Below are 22369 nucleotides of genomic sequence, written 5' to 3'. Positions count from 1 at the left end.
TTTGTGTCTTTTCCTGTGTAATATTGATAGTATCGTGGCTTGAATTTTTCCAAGATTCTATCAATCTTACATGGGAAAAGACCTAAATATGCCAAGACCTACATAACTATCATAAGTCCATAGATAGATAGATAGATAGATAGATAGATAGATAGATAGATAGATAGATAGATAGATAGATGATATTATTATTATTATTATTATTATTATTATTATTATTATTATTTATTAGATTTGTATGCCGCCCCTCTCCGTAGACTCCGTAGACTCAGATAGATGGATAGATAGATAGATAGATAGATAGATAGATAGATAGATAGACCCTACTTCATTTTCATCAGTTGTCATTGAAGGTTTTTTTTTTCAAAACTTGCCCATCCCTAAGTGAATTTCAAAGGCTTTCAGAGTCTGTAACTTCAAATTTTGCTTCTTACTTAAAATGGATTTGGGCTCAGAATTACAACCCATTGGGCACTCCAGGGTAGGATATTTAGCCTTTTATTCCTTTCTTTCGGACTCCACTCTGAAAGCAATCTCCGTCTTGAGAAGGAGGGAATAAGCTTTATTACGTTAGGTGTATTCTGAATAAAAGAATGAGAAAAACGAAGCCTCCCCCCCTTTCTTCGTCAAACGCTGAATTGCTCACGAGCTCCTCGCTCGTCGTTCGCCACGCCAAAGCCAAGCCGGCGTGCAACTTTAAGCCAGTTTTCTCCCCTTGCCTTCGAGTGCGCGTAGGTGCGCGTACGAGCGGCTAATTCGTGGCCGGAATAGTTCTTCCCCGAACCAAACCTCCACACCTCGCTCGGTGCACGGCCTCCCTTCCTTTGCTCGCTCCGTCCTCCCAATACCACACAAGCCGCCTCGTCCGCTCCGAGGTGAAGCTTTCAACCGAATGACTCCAGATTGAATTCCTGGCAAGTCGCGAGGTCAGGGTATCGTCGTCGTCCCTTAAAAAGGGAAACAGTGCAAGTAGCCAGGTAGGCGACGGCACCGCCTCCTCCCCCATCCAGGGCAGCGTGTCCCCCCCTCCCCTCCCCACTCTGCGCCTTAGACTCTGAATGGACCATTCCAGCTGAGGAGGGAAAGCGAATGTGCCGTCTGGAGAAGCAGCGCAGCGCTCCTCATTTTCCTCAGCTTGCGGCGGAGGGCTGCCGAAGCGCACTTTGACTCCGGAGAAGAGCTCGCGCACTTGGGTTTCCCGCCTCCTTCCTTCCTTTCTTTTTTTCCCTCCCCGCTTCCTCCGAGGGACGCGCTTCTCCCGGGCTTCGTCCCCCGCAGCCCTGAGCTCACCCGCCCGCCCGCCCGTCCGCCGCTCTTGAGGGAGCACCCACACTGCAGTAATGCCAGAGCGTGCCTGCGCGGGGAGCCCTCCTGAGTCCCAAGTGGCTGCCGGCTCCAGGTTGCCGCGCGCTCGTTAATCGGAGCTCTCCCAGCTTTTGGGGCGCGCTGCTTTCCCTCTCTCTCTCTGCCCCCACCCCACACGGTGGCTTCAGCCTGAGGAGGATTGCGGTAGCCTGAGAAGCGCGGCGCAGGCTGGTCCCGTCTCTCTCTTTCTCCGCCGGGCGGGGGATTCTTCGTCGCCCGGTTTGCTTCCTCCAAGTCGCTCGCCCCTCAGGCTTTGCTCGGGCCGGCGAACGAAAGGGGAAGGCTTGTGACATGTAACGACGGGCCGAGGGAAAGGGGCTCTCCTCCTTGCAGGGCCAGCCGTCAAAGGAAGTGCCGGTCGCCCCCCGCCGCCCTCCCCTTCCTCCTCGCCCCGGACAATGACCGCCATGAAGGAGCAGCAGCAGCAGGCGCAGTCCAACCCAGGCAACAGGGGAGGCCAGGCTCCATCCCAAGACCAGGTAAGGACTCGCCTGAGCGGGCGGGAGCGAAGGCATTTCAAGCCGGCTTTGGGTGAGTGGGGGTGGTTCCCTCGGTGGAGTTTCCCTCCCTCCCTCCTATTTATTTATTTTATTTATTTGTTTCTTTTGTCAAGTACATATTGGTGGTATACAAAGATATAATGATATCCATATACATGATACTAGTAAAAATAGAAACATTAGGACAGGGGACGGGAGGCACGCTGGTGCACTTTTGCACGCACCATTGTTTCCCATTATTTTTATTATTACTATTTTTTTATTATTTTTTCCCATTCCTGGGAAATCATTTACCTTGTCTTGCACACTGGTCCAAGTTGCAAGAAAGGGTTGCGAGGCACGAAGAAGGGGAACAAAAAAGAAGAAACCTGTATTTGTATCCCTGTGTGTATGTTTGTGTGTGTGTGTGTGTGTGGGTGTGTGAGAGAGAGAGAGAGAGAGTGTGTGTGTGTAGAAAGTGCCATTTCCCCGGCCAGGCTGAAGGACGTGACCATTCAACCTCAATGCCGAAAAACTAAGTGGGATTCAGCGCCTCCTCCGCCCCAGGAAAGAGGCACTTGGAGACTTTGCTCTATAGACGCTGGGAGAATTACGGTACATGCACTGGGACTGATGGGGAATCTTCCTGAGGGAATGAGAGTCCGTAGACGGAGTGGGTGGGGTGCAAGAGGAAATGTTGGATCAGATAGAAGGAAGTGTTTGTGGTGGGGTGTCTGGGGTGTCTGGGGGGAAGCGATTGGCTCCCCCCCTTATTGGAAGTAAAGTCTTAAAGGGAGCTTTTAAATGGCTTCTAAACAAACCATCCACCCACCTCGACCTTTTCCAGGGAGTAGAGTCAGCAGAATGAGGGGCGATGTAGTGTATAGTTACAGGGAAGAAAAGCTCTTCCAAAGAGCTTCTTGGATGGTGTTTCCCTTCCAAGGAAAGGCCATCCCTGAATAGCTGTAGCATTTTCCTTTTGTTTATTTTTTTATGTTGGGATGGGAATGCCAAAAGTTACAAGGTATCTTCTCTCCATACACACTCATGGTACCATTCATCCTTCAGGATTTTAAAATTAAATAGTGTATATGTATAATATTGAAAAAAACTATTAGGAAATGTGAAGGGAGTGAGGGGGGGAAGAGAAAAACAGTTTTTTTAAAAAAAAATAATAAGAATATACCGTAGGATGCATATCTCAGAATCCTTTGGTATCATCCAGAGGATGTTGGTAGTGTTGTCTATCACTTTTTCATGGCTTTTTTAAAAAAAATCTGCCACTTTTTTATCTTCTTGAGAAAGTCACACTAAACAAAATCTATTTATCCTTTCGTAAAGTAATAGACCTAGAGTCAGCTAGTAGATCATTGGTTATTAGTGGCTTCTAATTAAATTAACCAGTATGACCAGAGAGGGATGTCTGTTTTGAAGATAATCACAAACAACATGTTAGGCATTATTATAGATCATAATGGTTCCTGAATAAAATAAGACAGAACAAATCATAGTAATTATTTGTCACCACTCTGCTGTATCTATGTATGTATGTATATGCATAACCCTGAGAGAAATATTGCAGAGTTTAGAAATCACTTACAAAAGAAAACAGATTTTAAGTGTTCTCTATGCATGCGGTTGTATGGATTGTTCTTTTTCCCTTCAAAGCATTGAACTTAATTAGGAAGTTTCAACATTATTCTTCAAAGTCTATTGTTATAAGTAAAATCAGTTTACTAATTAAACTTATTGAAGGGAAAATGAGTGAGTAATACTTTAATCCTACATCCTAGGAAAAATCAGTTAATTCATTATCTTTTTATAAGTTCTACAGAATTCCTTTCATTGTTCTTTGTAATTATTTTATTCAGATTTATAATATGTCCTATTATTAGTTCCTTGTTTACTTATTGTTATCTTGGTTAATTTTAATTTCAATTTTATAGCTACTAACTTTTGCTCAAATTAGCCAGTAAATTGACCACAGTGTGGCAGTATTTGAACCCTATTTTACTGTAATGTGCAAATCAGTTTCAGTTTCTAGCAAAACCTGGTCATAGTTCATATCTTACAGTTAAAATAAAGGCAACAGATTATAACAGATTATGTGGACACTGATATTCTGCAGGTTTTTGCATATGGGAATGAAACACAAAGTATACAGTAATGGAATCTGACGTGAATGACTGCTAAGGGAATAGAAACAGGAATTACGTACAATAGATGAATAAACACCAATATGACAAATTTATAATCAAACTAAATGTTACTAGGGACTCTTGATTTTAAAAAAATTGCACACAGATATCTTCATACATCCTAGTATATAGTTTAAAAACAAACATATTGAATTGTGGGAATGTTAAACTTCTGTTGTCATATCACCACCGTTAGTTAAATCATGCCATTCACTCTTGTATCCCATTGAAAATACAGTATATTAGTTCTGCAAAGAATTCTTTCTGTGGAATGTGTAATTGCTTTAGTGTGCACTTTCTGAAGTGTCTTTATACACCCTTCCATTTCCACTTTTGCATCTTCAAATATTTACAAAAGTCTGCCATTTAGCTTTTGTTGCATTGGTAGAACATAGTTGGAACAGATATTCTTGGCTCTTGATCTGGTAAGGATTTAGTTCTGCCTTCTTCAACTTACTATTCTTTGAATCTATTGGACAGCAACTTCTATTTCCAGAGTCAACCACCAATTTGGTCATGTTGGCCGACAAAAAATGGGTATTATAGGTAAAATCATACCAAATTGGGATGACTGCCCTAGTTTGAACTTAGACTCCAGATACATTAGGAAATGAGGTAAACACCTGTATTATAATTAAAATGATAAGTGAAGTGAGTGGAGCATTATTACCTTCAATCAAAGAGCTACTTTTTTGAGATGGGTAGCCATAGAAAATAAACAAATAGATTTGAGCTTTCAATAAAAAAAAATAAAAAAAATAAAATTAAATGTTGCTTCAATTATTAATGGTAATGAGATACTCTTCGTATTGTTATACAAGTTCTAATACTCCCCCCCCCCTTGAACAGCACAATCTATTTTCATTTGCATGCCATACACATTAGAGATTAAAAACAATTGCTCTCAGGTTTCTCTCACCTGCTATAATAAAGCTGATTTGATCTCGTACAGAGTATTTAACCTTTTGGCTCGCCTGGGTCACATTGTGTGAAGAGGAATTGTCTTGGACTGCATATTATATACATAATACAGTTAATGTATATAAATCGCATTAATGTTAGAAGTACAGTATATATGATCTGGTGGGGCTGCAATATACAATAGAATTTAATAAAAATAGAGTTGGAAGAAGTCTTGGAATTCTTCTCGTCCAACGCGCTGCTCAAGCAGGGGACCCTATACCCATGATGATGAACCTATGGCACATGTGTCACAGGTGGCATGTGGAGCCATATTGGAGGACATGCGAGCCTTTGCCCTATGCCAGCTGATTTTCAGCCTTGGGAAAGGCCCTTTCATCCTCCAGACACTTCATGGAAGCTCCCCTGAAGTCCCGTAGGCAAAAAAATTGCCCAATGGACAAACTGGAAATTTGGGGAAATGCATTTCCGGTTTGCTGGTTTTTGCACTGCAGAGGGTTTAGAGAAGCTTCCTGAAGCCCCGGAGTGCAAAAAGCAGTACAATGGGCAAACCAGAAGTGCATTTTCCGAACCCCCAGTTTGTCCGCTGTGCTGTTTTTTGCACTTCGGAGCTTCAGGAAGCTTCCTTGAACCCTCCAGAGTGCAAAAATAGCACATCAGCAAACCAGAAGTATGTACCAGTCTTCTGTAAGGCCTATGCACATACCAGGGGCAGCACAGGGGTGTGCACAAGCATGGGGGAGAGGGAAGGGATGTGAGTACATGCACTCATGTTAACACACCCAGACATCCCCTTTTGGCTCGCAAACCCAAAAAAGTTTCCCAACACTGCCCTATACCATTTCAGTCTCTTTTTGAAAGCCTCCTATGATGAAACACCCACAACTGCATTGGTTGATTCTCTCACCATTAGGGAAATTATTTGGAGTTATAGGTTGCTTTTCTCCTTGATTAGTTTACATTCATTGTTTTTCCATCTTGCATTATAGTGCTTTGGAAAATAGTTTGACCCTCCACCCCATCTTTATAGTAGCCCCTCAAGTATTGGAACATAGCTGTCATGTTTCCGTCAGTCCTTTTTAAAAATTAGACTAGACATACCCAATTCTTGGTATGTAACCATTCTTGGTATGTTTTATCATTCAGCCCCCTGATTATTCTTATTACCTTTACTGAAGCTTTGCAAAGTGGTACTAGAACTTTATGTGATCTTGATTCTATCCCTCTATTAATGCAGCCTAGGATTGCATTGGCAGCTGCTGCACACTGCTGGCTCATATTTAAGTGATTGTTCACTAGGACTGCAAGATGCCTCTGACAGTTAACTAGCATTTAGGAAAATTTCACCTGGTCTGTACCAGTTGTTTTTTCTTGCTTAAGTATAAAACATTACTTTTATCTATGCTGAATTTCATTTAGAGAGGGCCCATTATTGAAGTCTATAAGATATATTGGGATATTGAGCTTGCTATTCCAGCCACTTTAGTGTTGTCTGCAAATCTGTCAATTTCCCCTTGTATTCCCTCATCTAGATTGTTTATGAAGATATTGAAGAGTACTGGACCTAAAATGGAATCCTGAGGTACCATGTGGTGGTGATGCTATCTATCCCACTGTTTTCCAGCTTGACAAGAAGTAGATTATGGTCTACTTTATCAAATGCTTTACTGTAATCTAAGCATACTATGTCCACAGCATTTCACTGATCCACTAATTTGGTCATGGAATATTTGTTTGGCATGACCTGCTTTTAATGAACCCATGTTGGCTTCTGGTTACAACTTTGTTTTAGGCAGATTTGTTGCTTGATTACCTTTTCCAAGATCTTCCCAGGTATTGATGTCCAGCTGATTAGGCTGTAATTTCATGGATCTGTCCCCCCCCCTTTTTTTTTTCACTAGCTGCCCAGGGTTGCATGTGGTCTACCGGTTGGACATGCTTGGTCTGTCTTAATGATTAAGAAATGGGTTTGTTGGCTGGAGCTCAGTTCAAGACCGAGCACAACACAATGGAGTGAGATTCTGCTGCTCACCCCAGTTGCTGCCTAACTAGCAATTCAAAAGCATGAAAATGTGAATAGAAAAATAGGTACAACTTCAATGAGATGGCCACATGACCACAGAAGCATCTTTGGATAAAGTTGGTTCCCTCGTTTAAGAAATGGAGTAGAGTATTGACTCCTAGAGTTGAACATAACTGCATAGGATCCCTGCCCCCGAGATACATGGGTGTGAGTCCCTCCTTGGGAGATTGGACCTAGGGATTCAAGGTCAATGTACCTGCCTCCCAGCTGCATTGCAACAGCCCTGCCTGCACTTCTCGAGGTGGTAGCTGAGCTGGTGGTTACTGAGTTGGCGGTTGAATTCCTCAGACTTATTGTCTTGGGGGACTTTAATGTACAGTCACTTGGTGAATCCTTAGGGGTGGCACAGGAGTTTATGACACCAATCCCCCACTGCAGGGAGGTGGAAATGATCAGGTGGTTCCGCTCCAGGCACCTAATGGACCCAATTGAGTTTTAGAGGATGCTTGGAGATATACCTGACTCACCTGTACACAATCCGGTGGAGTCCCTAGTAATGTGATCTGCCCCGAGTCCTTGGAGAGGGGCAGCATAGAAATCCAAATAATAATAATAATAATAATAATAATAATAATAATAATAATAATAATAATAATAATATAATGATGGCTTGGAATCAGGCCTCAGCAGGGGCTCTGGACTGGATTGTGCCTTTGTGACTTCTCTCTGGCAGTAGATTCTGGAAGGTCCCTTGATTCAAAGAGGAGCTCTGAAAGATGAAATGCTAGAAGAGACATCTGGAGCAGCATTGGAGGTCCAGTAAATCTGAATCTGAACGAGCATGGGATCCGACTATTTTGAACAACTTTCATCCTGTCTCCAACCTCCCCTTTTTAGGGAAGGTTGTTGAGAAGGTAGTGGCGCTTCAGCGGTCCTTGGAAGAAGCCAATTATCCAGACCCATATCAGTCCAGATTCAGGACTGGCTACAACACAGAAACTGCTTTGGCCGTGCTGATGGATGATCTTTGGTGGGCCCGGGATAGGAGATATTCCTCTATCCTGATGCTTCTTGACCTCTCATCAACTTTTGATATCATTCACCATGGTTTCCTTCTGCGCCAACTGGAGGGGCTAGGAGTAGGAGGCATCGTGTTATGGTGATTTACCTCTTACTTCTCTGGTTGGTCACAGTCAGTGTTGGTGGGGGACAGGGATCCACACCTAGACCCCTCCATTGTGGGGTGCCTCAGGGGTCAGTTCTCCCCACCACTGTTTAAGATCTACATGAAACCGGTGGGTGAGATCATCCAATAGCACCGGGTCCATACACTGATGATACTCAGCTGTACATCTCCACCCCATGCCAATTCATCTCCACCCCATTCCAATACATCTCCACCCTGTGCCAATTCAGTGAAGCGGTGGAAGTGATGTGTTTATGCCTGGAGGCTGTGAGGGTCTGGATGGGTGTCAACAGACTCCCATTCCAATACATCTCCACCCTGTGCCAATTCAGTGAAGCGGTGGAAGTGATGTGTTTATGCCTGGAGGCTGTGAGGGTCTGGATGGGTGTCAACAGACTCAAGCTCAATCCTGACAAGACTGAGTGGCTCTGGGTTCTGCCTCCTAAGGACTCTTCCACCTGTCCATTCATTACTCTGGGAGGGGGAAGTCTGTCACCCTCAGAGCAGGTCTGCAACTTGGGAGTCTTCCTAGATCCACAGCTGAGATTATAACAATATCTCTCAACTGTGGCTAGAGGGGTGTTTGCACAGGTCCGTTAGATTGCAGCTGCACGAGCTGTTATGGGTGTATCTAGATACACCCATATAACTCCAACACTCCGTGTACTGCACTGGCTTCCGGTCGATCTCCGAATACAATTCAAGGTGTTGGTCAAAGCCCTACGTGGCTTAGGACCAGATTAGTTATGGGACTCTGTCTCACACATTCCAATGACTAATCTGATCCTATAGAGTTTGCCTCCTCCAGGTCCTGTCAGCCAAACAATGCTGGCAGGCTGGTGGGACCACAGGGGAGGACCTTCTCTGTGGTGGCTCCAGCACTGTGGAACCAGCTTTCTCTGGAGATTTGCAGCACCCCCACTCTCCTGGCCCTAAAAACATGGCTTTTCCGGCAAGCCTGGAAACGTTGTTGAATATCAACATCTTGTCCCGGCCTATTGATAAATGATTGATGGATGAATTATTGTGGGGTTTTAACTTTGTGTTCATTTTACCACACAAAAAATAAAGGGTGGGAGACACATATGACAGTGCAAATTATTTCCAAAGCCAATAGCCTGTGAGGGCAGGGGAAGATAAATAAGGAGCTACTTAGATATATCTAACAATTCTCACTTGGATTCTGGCAATAACATAAAAATGTGTCTTACATATTTTAAATTGTTTACTAATAAGAAGCAGAAATAGACAATATCATCTGAGAATATGTTTTATTCCAGATTTATTCTCTATAGAGCTGACAATTGTTTTTTTAAAAAAACAACTTTTAGATAATACTTATATCTTGCCTTGCTCTTTTAATTTTTCAAGTACCAAATTGATTCATGTATGTCATGAGATGAAATTCTGGCCTATGATCCTAATGTGGCCTCCTGCTTCTACACTAAAATAATATGTTTCTGGCATATAATCATGAGATCCAAATTCATAATTATTGATATTGCAAACAGGCTTTGCAGGAAAAACAAAAAAAAAATAACAGTAGTCTATATATTTGAGTTGAAAGAAAATACATAGGTAAACCAAAAATCTATTTTCTTTGGATACAATTTTTGGGAGTGGTTCATTTGTTGTAGTTGTTAATGTTGATTTGATTTTTATTTACCTCAATCCAATTAGTTTAACTTTACCAGGATTGTCTACAAATTACTACTTTTTAAATTATTATAAGTACATGTTTTCTGTTAGTCCTTTATCAGTCTTGTGGCCTGCCTGCCTGCCTGCCTGCCTGCCTGCCTGCCTGCCTGCCTGCCTGCCTGCCTGCCTGCCTGCCTGCCTGCCTGCCTGCCTGCCTATCTATCTATCTATCTATCTATCTATCTATCTATCTATCTATCTATCTATCTATCTATCTATCTAAAAAATAAATCACTGTAATAAAAATGAATACTAAACTAAACTAAACTAAAGAAAGAAATGAATACTGAACTAAACTAAAAAAGAAAAAAAAGAAAAAAGTGCAAAGAAAAAAGCACAAAAGAGCAAAAGGAAAGGATGAAATAAAGAGAAACAAAAGAAATATATAAAATCTAACTTCCCATCTTCATCATAAATATTAAAAAGTTTGGTATCTCTTCATCACCTATAAAGTTACAAACAGATCTCTCATCTTCCCATAACTTGTTCCCTGTCCATAAGGGAATCCACAAGACATCAACTTTTCAATACTGGTAACAGAATAAAGACTATAAAGGTTTGCCGGTATTTCATAAAAGCATGTCTTTTTAAACCTTGATCAAATAAGCTAACTATATATTCCTTCCTTTTACCTCTGAAAATCTTAATCTTTAATTTAATATTGTCATAGGATTTGTTTCTCTCTTTGATTGTTCATTGTCTCATCACATAAATTTCTTTGAGATTAACAAGCCCCTTTCCTAAAATCAATAAAAAGATATGTTCATTATTTGTATTTCCTTTTTCATTTTAAAATCTTTAGTTAGCCATTTTCTTTTCTATATCCAGTAAAGATTCCTTATCAAGATCATGCTCTTGGCACTTACATTTCTACTTTAAATATCTTCTTGGTGTTACTATACAGTGATACCTTGTCTTACAAACTTAATTAGTTCTGGGATGAGGTTCTTAAGGTGAAAAGTTTGTAAGACAAAACAATGTTTCCCATAGGAATCAATGGAAAAGTGATTAATGTGTGCAAGCCCAAAATTCACCCTTTTTGCCAGCCGAAGCACCCATTTTTGTGCTGCTGGGATTCCCCTGAGCCTCCCCTCATGGGAAACCCCACCTCTGGACCTCTGTGTTTTTACGATGCTGTGATTTCATTGAGGCTCCCCTCGCTGGGAAACCCCACCTCCAGAATTCTGTTGCCAGCAAAGCACCCGTTTTTGCGTTGCTGGGAATTCCCCTGCTGGGAATTCCCCTGCAGCATCACAAAAACACGGAAGTCTGGAGGTGGGGTTTCCCATGGAGGGGAGCCTCAGGGGAATCCCAGCAGCGCAAAAATGGGTGCTTCACTGGCAATGAAAGTCTGGAGGTGTGGCATCCCAGCGGCGGCAGTGGGTTTGTAAGGTGAAAATAGTTTGTAAGAAGAGGCAAAAAAATCTTAAACCCCGGGTTTGTATCTCGAAAAGTTTGTATGACGAGGCATTTGTAAGACGAGGTATCACTGTACTTCTTTTTTTTGCCCAATATTTCTGAGACCATTGTTTCTTCATCAACACTATTTGTTTCACTTCTGTCATTCCTTCATTAACATCCTTTTAAACATAATATATCCATAGAAACAGACATTATTACTGACATTTTTGATATTGTGGCTATGAATTTTTGGCTCCAAGGATCTCTTAACATTTCAAATATTACAGCATTTTTGTGCCATTTTACAAATCCTAATCAAAATCAAAGGCATGTTTTGTTTTTCTTTTTGTGTGGAACCTTTCCCTCCAGTTTCCAATTAAAAATAAAAATGTCTAAACGTCTAAAATATTTAAAAAGAACACATGCCTAATCTTTGTTGTCACTTACAGTTCACAAAATAATCCTGGTTCCCACAGAAAATTGTTTATTTTATGTAATGATTTTCAAAATCTTACAGTAAGAGTTTCAATATTCCAAATTTGCCTCAACTTTTAATTCATGCATATCTTTTTTGGTTCAATATTTTATTTAGCTTTTTGCCTTTTATTTCAAATTATTTAAGTTCTTAAACTTAAAGAGTTAATTTTTCCTGTGTTTGGAAGTGAAAAGATTTTCTAAAATACTTAATTCTACTGTGGACATTAATATTGTTTGTAAAGAACAGACTAATTTTACATCTTCTGGTATTATGTTCTTTTTGCAATCTAATATATTCTCAATGGTTTTTTCTGCCTCCAAAATTTAAAAACGTCCATTTTATTTTTCAGCGTTTTTGATAATCCAATCTTCACAGCCATCCACTCTTTATATTAGAACTTAGAAAACTAAATTGATAATATAAATCTTTGTTGTCAGAGTGAGTTCTTTGCATTTTTTATACTTTTTTTCATACAGTAATGCAATTCGAATATAAATTATTTCTGTAGTATTAGCCCGATTGCCATCAAGAACTACACAAAAGAATTTCTAGTGTAGTGTGCTCACTCATTATTTTGACTATGTATTTCTTCATAGTAAATAGATTTTGTATTAGCATATCTTTGCAACTTGTAGAGCAATGTTAGGTTATGAAAATATCTTTATTTAAATTAATATAGCCAACTCAATATTTGCTTTTTGTTACCAACTAGACAATCCATGACCCATTGGATTAATGCTTCAGAGACATGTTTTTAAATGAGAGGAACAGAACTGAGAGAAACAGAATGTGGAATCAGACTTCCACTACCTATCAGCTTTCACATTAAGTTTCCTTCTGGGAAACTAGCAGGGAGCATTAGAAATGATGGACGCTCTGGTCCCAATTGCCATCATAATCTATATACAATTCATTTATTGTAATTCATAGTAAACCAGAAATTTTGGTTAAAAGTACATTCAGCTACTATGCTGAGATTGTTTCTTACTGCTTCTCAGTAAGTCTGCATGACTGAATAAATACTGCATATAACTATTTATTTTATTTGTCAAACATGCATAGGATAGTAGTTTGTACAAACATAATATAAGTAAAAACAGTAACAATAAAAGAGGACAATAAGACAGTGGGTCAGGGATGGTAAGCACAGTGGTGCATTTATGCACCCCCTTTACAGACATCTTGGAAATAGGAAGAGATGTTGACTGTAGACAGTCTAAGGTTAAAGTTTTTGGGGTTTGGGAAAGAAACCACAAAGTTGGGTAGTGCATTCCAGGCATTGATCGCTCTATTGTTGAACATTTTCTGCAGTTGAATTTAGACCGGTTTACATTTAGTTTGAATCTATTACATGCTGCGGTTGAAGGTGAAGTAGTCATTAACAGGAATGACATTTTGGTATATGATTTTATGAACTACATTTACATCAGATCGGAGGCAACATAGTTGTAAATTGTTTAATCCCAGTATTTTAAGTGTGGTGGAATAAGGTGTATTTGGTTGTGAGTGGAGGAGTTAAGGACTCATCTTGTGAAATATTTCTGGACTTTCTCGATTGTATTAATGTCTGATATGCAATGCATGTTCCAAACAGATGAGCTGTATTAACAAATGTTTTGTAAACTCTAATTAGCAATGTAATATTTCCAGAGAAGAAGCAATGTAAGATTAGATTAACAATTCTTAGTGGTTTTTTGGCAATGTTGTTACAGTGGGCTCTAGCACTTAAGTCATTGGATATGTGTTCTCCAAGGTCTTTGACAGGGTGAGGGTCATCTACAAGTTCATTTCCTCCAAGTTTGTATTTTGTATTCTGATTCTTTTTGCCAATGTGTAAGACAGAGCATTTGTTGTATATCTTCTAGCTTGAAATACAAATGCCTTAGGGATATGTTACAATCCTCTTCTTGTTTCTATTTTATATTTGTAAGTATTTGAAATAAGACGTAATATTAGAACATAAGCAAAATTGTCTTTGCATCTTTCTGTAAATTTTACTGTTTCACCAACAATATAGCTTTTTTCAAAAGGACGTACACTGAGTTATAGATACATGTTGTACAAATAAAATACCCAATAGTTGAGCAACAATATTGCAAAAATTTTATTATCAATCTTCTGCATCTGTCTGTCATCTATCAACATTTCTTTCTAGAGGATATTTATCCTACTTCCATTCTTCATACATGCATGTTAAAAGCTTCTATTTTATGTTTGAAATTTATGAATGATATCCAAAGGTAGAACAAGGTGAGAAGAAAACCTACCCAAGCGCTGGAATAAAATATTAAAGTATTCATAAATCAAAGGAATTTTTATAACTTCTGTTAACACTCATCTCTTTCTTAATGAATTACCGTATATATTCAGGCATATTACAGAGCTATAAAAGTTGAATACTTGATGGGTAATAATAGGAAAAGTATAACTTCTCAAAAAATGATCAGATCACAAAGGGTCTGAAATTTATGAAGTACTTAACTTTCATTCTATTGCAAAATTTTCCAAAATTATACTGATGAAAACATACCTTTAAATTATCGGATATTATATATCTGTGATGGTGAACCTATGGCATATGTGCCCCAGATGGCACATGGACGCATATCCGAGGGCACATGAGATGTTGCTCTGTCAGCTGCAGTGAGCATGTGCCTGCTAATTTTCGGCTTTCGTCCTATAAAACTGTTCAAAATTTGATACAGTGGTACCTCGAGATACGAGTTTAATTCGTTCCGGACCTGGGCTCTTAAGTCGAGCAGCTCTTATCTCGAACGACTTTTCCCCATAGGAATTAATGTAAATAATTTTAATTGGTTCCAGCCCTCAAAAAACTCACAAAGTTAGTCTAAATTATGCAGAAAGACATGTTTTTAATGAAGAAATGTACATGTACATATAAATGAATAATGAAGTTTCTTTCACTTAACTTGTAAACTTTCTTAAACTTTTAAATTTACATATGTTCAACTTCTCTGCCACCCAATCCTGTAGGACAGAGGTCCCCAACCCTTTTTGCACCAGGGACCGGCTTTAAGCGATCAAGAGAGGAATGGGTGAATGAATGGACGGAGGGTGGGAAGGAAGGAAGGAAAGAGGGAAGGGACAGGAACAGAGGAAGGAAGCAAGGAAACTTATGAAAGGGGAGAGTAAGAGAGGAATGAGTGAAGGGAGGGAGGGAGGGAAGAAGGTGGGAAGGAGAAAGAAAAGAAGAAATAGAGGAAGTGAAGGTAAAAGAGAGAAAGAAAAAGAGCAAGAAAGAAAGAAAGAAAGAAAGAAAGAAAGAAAGAAAGAAAGAAAGAAAGAAAGGGGGAAGGGACAGGAACAGAGGAAGGAAGCAAGGAAACTTATGAAAGGGGAGAGTAAGAGAGGAATGAGTGAAGGGAGGGAGGGAGGGAAGAAGGTGGGAAGGAGAAAGAAAAGAAGAAATAGAGGAAGGGAAGGTAAAAGAGAGAAAGAAAAAGAGCAAGAAAGAAAGCTGCAAGCACCCCCCCGAGCCCCCCAGGCCGGCTGCAACCTTTTAAAACACGCGCGCCGCTTCGCAGCTGTCTCCTGAAGCCGAACGCGGAAGTTAGCGTTTGGCTTCAGGAGACAGCTCCTTGGCGCTTGTATCTCGAATTTGGGCTTGTAAGTAGAACAAAAATATCTCTCCCCTCCCAGCTCTTATCTCGAGTTGCTCTTAAGTAGAGCAGCTCTTATGTCGGGGTTCCACTGTATAGAATTGAAATTTTTATGGATCAATGTAACCTCCCTTGCTCCCTCTCTCCCTCCCACAGGGGATCAGAACAAGAGAGTATAATCACAGTATAAATGCTTATTATTTATGTTGTCATTTTTTCATCACTAAGTTCATTTCTGAAGTTTTGAGACAAAAGTGTGTGAAGTTAATAATAATTCCTGTTGCATTCTTATTTTTTAGTTTGCTTTGTTGTCCTGTGTTGGAGAAGATTTTTCTCTGGAAAAGAATCTTGCAGAATATTCCATCTTTTTTTTAACAGCTGGTCTTATATATTCCATTTGCACTCAAAGAATGACAGAGGGGTGACAAGTCACTTTCAAGCCCAATGCCAATCTTTCCCTTTTGTGTCTTAGCAGGAAATAGATATAACCTGATAAGAAAATCTTTTTCAGGATGATGTTATTCAGGGTCAAACAAGTTACCACAAAACATGGTTTGTCTAAATCCCTTTTTTCTTCAACTTTTAAACATACAGCTATTCTCAGTTTCACTAAGATAAATCCAATGACATTCACAAATACAAATAAGAACAATGCTACCAGTATTAAATGACTGTGCTCCTTCATTACAAAAGACTAATAAATGACCAACAGTTTCAGAACTGAAGCAGAAATGGAATCATTCATTTTTAGTTCTGGTTAAAAATAGATCAGAGCAGTTGATTGGTAGTAATAATTCAGTGCTTTGATTAATTTTGAAATGATTTTATGTTATTCTTAACATCAGAAAAAAAGTGAAAACAAAACGTGCATTACGTGAGAGTATTGGTATAATATGTAACAATACGAGACAACACAAGCAGATCTTATTGCAATGGTGGGTTCTAAATTACATTGCTACTGGTTTGTGTGTGCATTTGTTCATGAGCATGACACTTCTGCACAGCATATGCAGAAGCATCCTGGATGGGTGGGCGGAGCTTCCCACCACCACTACTGATTTGCAGAACTGGGCCAAAACAGGAGCAACCTACCACTACCTTAGTGTAAAGGAAAACAGAATAAGTTCTAGTGAAATTATTATTGAAATTATTATTGGATGTCTGCAGGTATTTAAAGGGTAGAAAGAATTAATTTGATTTTTAGTACATATGGTCCTTACCATATGACTACAATTGGTACCAAAATTTCTACTGCTATGCAAGGCAATTTTTAAATGACTTGCATCTGATTTTATATCCTTTATTGCCATTATTGTTAAATGTATGACTGCAATTGTTAAATTAACTATGTAACGCAAATCCAGCTTCGCTCATTGCCTTTGTTTGGGAAGTAAAGATAGTGGTCATATGACCTCTGGACAATGCAACTGATATAAATACATGCCAGTTGCCAAGCACCAGAATTTTGACCATGTGATTATGCGGATGCTGTACCAGTCATAAGTGTGAAGACTGGTAATAAGTCAATTGGAACATTAAATCACTAAACAACTTTTAAGGACTATAAACTTAGGGGACTTGGAGTTACAATTCTGGGATTTATTAAAATTTACTAATTTTGGAGTTTTCAAATATTGGGACAACGGAGCCCTAAGAGTATATAGAGTAATTTTTAATATGCTAAATTTTTGTGAAATGACTTAATGGAACAACATAGGTGTATGAATAAATGCTATTGATGCTTAAAGGTTTACTGTGACAAAGAATCACAAGGGGATAATGGAATTGTCCAAACAGAAAGCTGTGACAGAAAGGGACAAGAATAATAAGTATGAAGCAAATAGATAATTCTTTAAGAGTTTACAATAGATGGGGGGGAGAAGTCCCCCCAAATAATGAAAGGACTATGGATGGATGTTCAAATGATGTGTCAGAAGGAGACAAGTGATAAGCCAGAGGGAATATTTAATTGGTATAAAAATGGTAGAAAGAGACTTAAATCCCAAGAAAGAAATATAAAAGAGAGATCAAAAAGTCTCAGAAAGAGTAAGAGATGATGGATAGAGATAAAATCCCTCTCAATATGGTGGATCTATTAAAAATTAAAAGAAGTAGAAAACACAAATGGGAAAAACAGTAGAACATATAATAATGTTAGTAATAGAATTTATTATCATCATAAGCAAATGAAAGTTAGAAGGTAGAAGTCTACAGTATGATGTGGTAACTTAACTGCATTATTATTGTTGTCGTTGTTTAAAAATATATTGAAACTCATAATTTTAGGGGATTAGAGATAAAATTCCGGGATTCATTAAATTTGGTTAATGATTGTCTTATTGGTGTTTTTAAACAATTGGTATATTGGATTTATGGTGAAATATTGAATATTTTTTTTAAATATTAAAATGCTAGTGATTTAATAGGGGATAACAAACAAACTGCATGAAGAAATATTATTGAAGCTTATAAGTATAATGTGCAGATTAAGGTTAGAAGTTGGAGGACTAGGTTGATGTATACCTAATTTTATTATTATTGCTAGCATTGTGTAAATATATATATTGACTCAGTCAATACACTTTCTTCAAAATATGTATGGATGTTACAAAAATTACAAATAAAACATATATAAAAATAAGTCAATTTTTCAGTACCATTGTGATTTCAAATGGTCAATAAATAAATGATTGTAGGATTACCTGCATATAAAATGAGCAAAGGAAATCTGGTTCTGCCAAAAGAATATGCAGTGAACTATAGAATATACAACTAATGCATATAGAAAAGTGATATCTCAAAATGTGAATTCAGATATAGGTATACTTTGAGTAAACTGATTATGATAAATGGGGCAAATTAATCTTCCTCCAAGCATTAGTGTGGATGAAGTTCTGTTTTTGAAGGATAAATAAAATTATCTTAATATGATTCTAGTTATACTATATTATATTGTCTAGCAATTAGCCATTGCAAGGCTTAAGAAATGAAAGGGACAACCTGTGAAAGGTCTTCTCAAAAACACAGTTATATAAAAAAATTGATAAATATCTTAATGAATGCCATAAAAAAGTAACATCTGTATTATATCTTAACTAGAAACAGAAATAAAATGAATGATAAGATATTTAATATTTGATGTTTCAGTTGGTTTGAAGTTAGGCAGTGTTTAAATGGAATGAAAGTAAAAAGTAATAAATAATTGTTTCTTCTGTTAAAATATAGGCAACCCCTTTAAACTTTATTCAGAAGTTATAGTCTTTAAGTTGTTAACCATTCTGCATTGGATATTCTGAACGCAAATTCATTTCTTGTGTTTCTTCAAATATGTTGCATCAACATTGTAGAATGGATCAGTTGCTTCTTATGGTCATGGTGCTTCTATTCGTGGCTCTTAATATTTCATTCACTTTTTTGTTTATTAATTCACATTTGTTTTTTATATAAACTTCCATTTGTCAAAAATTGAATATTTTTTTTAAAAAAACAATCAAGTTTTTGATATGAGATAAAGTATTTTTTAGGATGAGCTAATTGTTCAAAACTACTATTCACTTATTCTGTTACAAAGAATTTTCTCATAGCATCTACTTTATTTGCCTTAGATGGTGCATATCTAAGAACAGTTGTGGTGTATGTTGGTTAAGGCACTATGCATGAAACTGGGCAACTGTGAGTTCTAGTCCAACCTTAGGCACAAAGTTAGCTGGGTACCTTAAGAAGCAGGGAAGGGCAAACCATTTTTAAAATCTTGCCAATAAAACATCAGGGACTTGTCTAGGGAATTGCAGGGAATAAAACAAACAAACACAGAGAGAAACAGATAAACAGACAAACAGACAAAACAGCTGACTCAAAGATACTTTAAAAAAATCTATAGTCATACATTTGTGCATTTGAGATTTGGAAATATTTTAAGAGGTGTTTCATTTTTTTTTTAAAGAGAATGTTTTTTAAAAAAAATATTCCTTAAAAAAATTGCAGTCAATATGGTCCCTGCTTCTGTACAATAGATTGGTGCTTTACTTAAGAAAATGGAAGTGATGTGAAGCACTTTGCCTCCATATCTCATTTAATCCCTACACATTCCTTCCATGACAGTCCTTGCTAAGGGAAATCCCATCTGTCTATTATGTATATAGAACCTATTATTAATATTTCATATACATGTTATATTTAAAATTCACTCATCTAAAAAGTAGTCATTAACCACAAGCATTGGCAGGGATATTTAATTTTATTTCATCTTCCATAAAATATGTCAAGTATCTTATTTAGGAAAATGAAAATTGAATAACTTTTAAAGGGGCAATTTACTGTAGCAGTTCAGCATTGCTGAATTGTGTGCCAACTATGGCACATTTTTTTTTCCATTTCATTTATACTTAAATTTCATAAAAGAGTACTATTGCCATGGTAACCTATTGTCTTAACAACAGATATGCCAGGATAATGAATACCTTATGAGGGGAAAAAAACCATGGATCAAAATATATTGTAACAAAAAAAAAATGTCTTCAATATTATGCACATTGAGTTAACTCTCCCTGAATTTTAACTAGGCATGTATCGGATCACCTTATTTGATTATTAATTCCCATAATATGTGTGGTATTTCTTAGTTATTTTGGGTATTTTAGTATATTGTGGCCTACAAAAGATGGAAAAGTAAGTGGCATTATAAACAAAAACAGACCAGGTACCATATGCTCAGTAATTTTACATATCCTGTATATTGCTTTTACTTACCTTGCATGACATAACTCCCTAGCATTTTATCACATCAGAATCAGCAAATAATTTATCACATCATAGTAGTAGTAGTAGTAGTAGTAGTAGTAGTAGCAGCAGCAGCAGCTGGTTTGTTTTGTTGACATCTTTGCTTTCAAGAATTTTTCTAAACTTCTTCTGGGGAGGTATGGTGAACTGGAAATGTTTCTATGAGAACAGAGTCAATAACTGTGCAAAGACAAAATAACTTCTAAGGAATCCTGGATTTTTTTTTTTGAACTTCTGTAGATATATAGTATAAGAGTATAAGAGACACTGGAGTATAAGATGCACAGTTTTGGAAGAAGAAAACAAGAAAAATGAGCATTGCACCTACCTGATACACCCCTTCTTTTAGGGTGGAGTTAGCCTCCAAGGATGGGAAGGCACTGCTCTTTAGCCAATTGGGACTGCATCTGAAGTATAAAAGCAACCCTCTACTGTCCCCCTCCTCCGCTTTGTAGAGAGATGATGGTCAGACCTGAATGTATCTCCCATATAAGACACAATGCACCTATATATACCTGAGCCAGACTATATCACAACCAGGTAGAGAGACAAGGGAGGGACTTGGAGGCTAGCTCCACCCTATGAGAAGGGGCATATTTAGTAGGTCCAACGCCCATTCTCCAGCTGCGCCACCTCAAAATAGTGCTTCTCACTCCCAATCCTTCCTGTCATCACAGAAGGATTACATGGTCAATGGTATTGAACACGAGAGGTCAGGAAGCATAGGAATGACTCTCAATCCTGATGTGTGCTTGTAGTGCTTCCTTGCCTCCACAGTTGCCCCTTTCTACTTACTGATACCCCACGGGAGTGAACCTCCCTATAGCTGGGTTCGGTCTATCTAGGAGAGCCAATCCCTGCTGATGAAGTCACTTTATTGTTGGTTTTGGGCCGAATGGGGTAGGGCAGAAACTGACCATCATGAGGAGACTGATCTCTTGCTGCCTGGGAAGCTGCCTCCCTCCCCTTTGCCAGAATGTTGAGCCTTAGACTTGGCCATCACCTTGTCACTTCGTATTGCCATGGCTCAGAGGGGAGAAGGCCCGGGGAAAGTGTTTATGTCAGAGTCGGCCTCATGAGAATGTCCATAATATACCCTCATCATTTTGTATGTGCTTAAATTTGGTTCATAGCCATTAAAAGAAAGTTGGCAGAAAACAGCCTTGCTATTTTGTCTTTCATTGTTTCTAACCAGAGCAGAAGTTTCACACATTTTGCTCTTTGATATCATATACAAATAATGAAAGCACTCAAAATAATGCAAGACATTCCATAAAAATTCATAATGTCTTATTTCTTCATTTTTTTTAATTTCACAAGATAGTTAAGAATTCTTTTCAAACCAGATGAAATGCTTTCAAAAAGCGAGGTTTTACCAATTATATGTAACCAACTCTTCCATCTAGAATATTAGAGACAGGGGTACCTGATTTTTTCCACTGTTGACACAAGTATGATTACTTACTAAATACTGTAGATTATTCTCTTATGGCAAATTAAAATTTTTAGTCTCATTGGATTTCTGAATTTAAAAATATATAATAATCCTGAGATGAATATCGTACAAGTTCCTTTCCTGTTTTTCTGCTCCTGAATTGTATAAAATCTGGTTGAGTTCTAATGATGCACATATTAAAAACATTAATCCTTCTCCCATTCTTTCTGTTTTTCCTTTTCTGGAAGCTGCAGTTAAACTAGGGAATTTCAAATTAACAATAGAATTTAATTTCATTTGGGGGAACTATGTTTAATGTAGAGTCTATTCCAAAATGTTTCTCTAGGGAGAAATATTTCCTAATAGGATTCTCTGAAAAAGAATAATAGAAGCAACAAATGTAGTTAAACCTTGAGGTGAACAAGGGATATAATTCCTCTCTTGGTTATATTCTTATTTCTATTTAGAATCACAAGCTGAATCCTATATAGTGTGAGGTAATGTAGAAAGCTTAATTGATGATCAGATGAAGGAGTGCCTACATGAAAAACTGAAAACTCTGCAATAATAATAACAATTCAAGAATGATATCTTCCTCATGTGAAAGAATATTGCAATGCAATTCTGGCTGGCAGTGGTGTCTTGGGCAAAGTTCTGAACCTTAAAAAACACCAATTTCAAACTCTTGAATGATAGAACATAATCTGCCAATGTGATGGAATGTGCACTTGGAACAGAAATAGCAACCTTTGGCAACACATAATTTTTTCCAGAGAAACGTCCAAA

At 38.1% G+C, this 22369-nt stretch overlaps 1 protein-coding gene across 1 annotated transcript in view; it reads left to right on the top strand.

The window, feature by feature from the left end:
• The first annotated feature begins 1683 nt into the window (after nucleotides 1-1683).
• DPP10 (dipeptidyl peptidase like 10) overlaps nucleotides 1684-22369 on the top strand; it is a 259843-nt gene continuing 239157 nt past the window's right edge. The window contains exon 1 of the mRNA XM_070731023.1: nucleotides 1684-1844. Within this exon, the coding sequence (XP_070587124.1) occupies nucleotides 1764-1844 (81 nt within the window). The 5' untranslated portion in view covers nucleotides 1684-1763. The remainder of the gene's footprint in view (nucleotides 1845-22369) is intronic.

Source organism: Erythrolamprus reginae, chromosome 1, assembly GCF_031021105.1.
Source record: "Erythrolamprus reginae isolate rEryReg1 chromosome 1, rEryReg1.hap1, whole genome shotgun sequence".
NCBI classification, from domain to species: Eukaryota; Metazoa; Chordata; class Lepidosauria; order Squamata; family Dipsadidae; genus Erythrolamprus; species Erythrolamprus reginae.
Note: the sequence above shows the minus strand (reverse complement) of the source record. Positions and strands in the feature narration are given on the sequence as shown.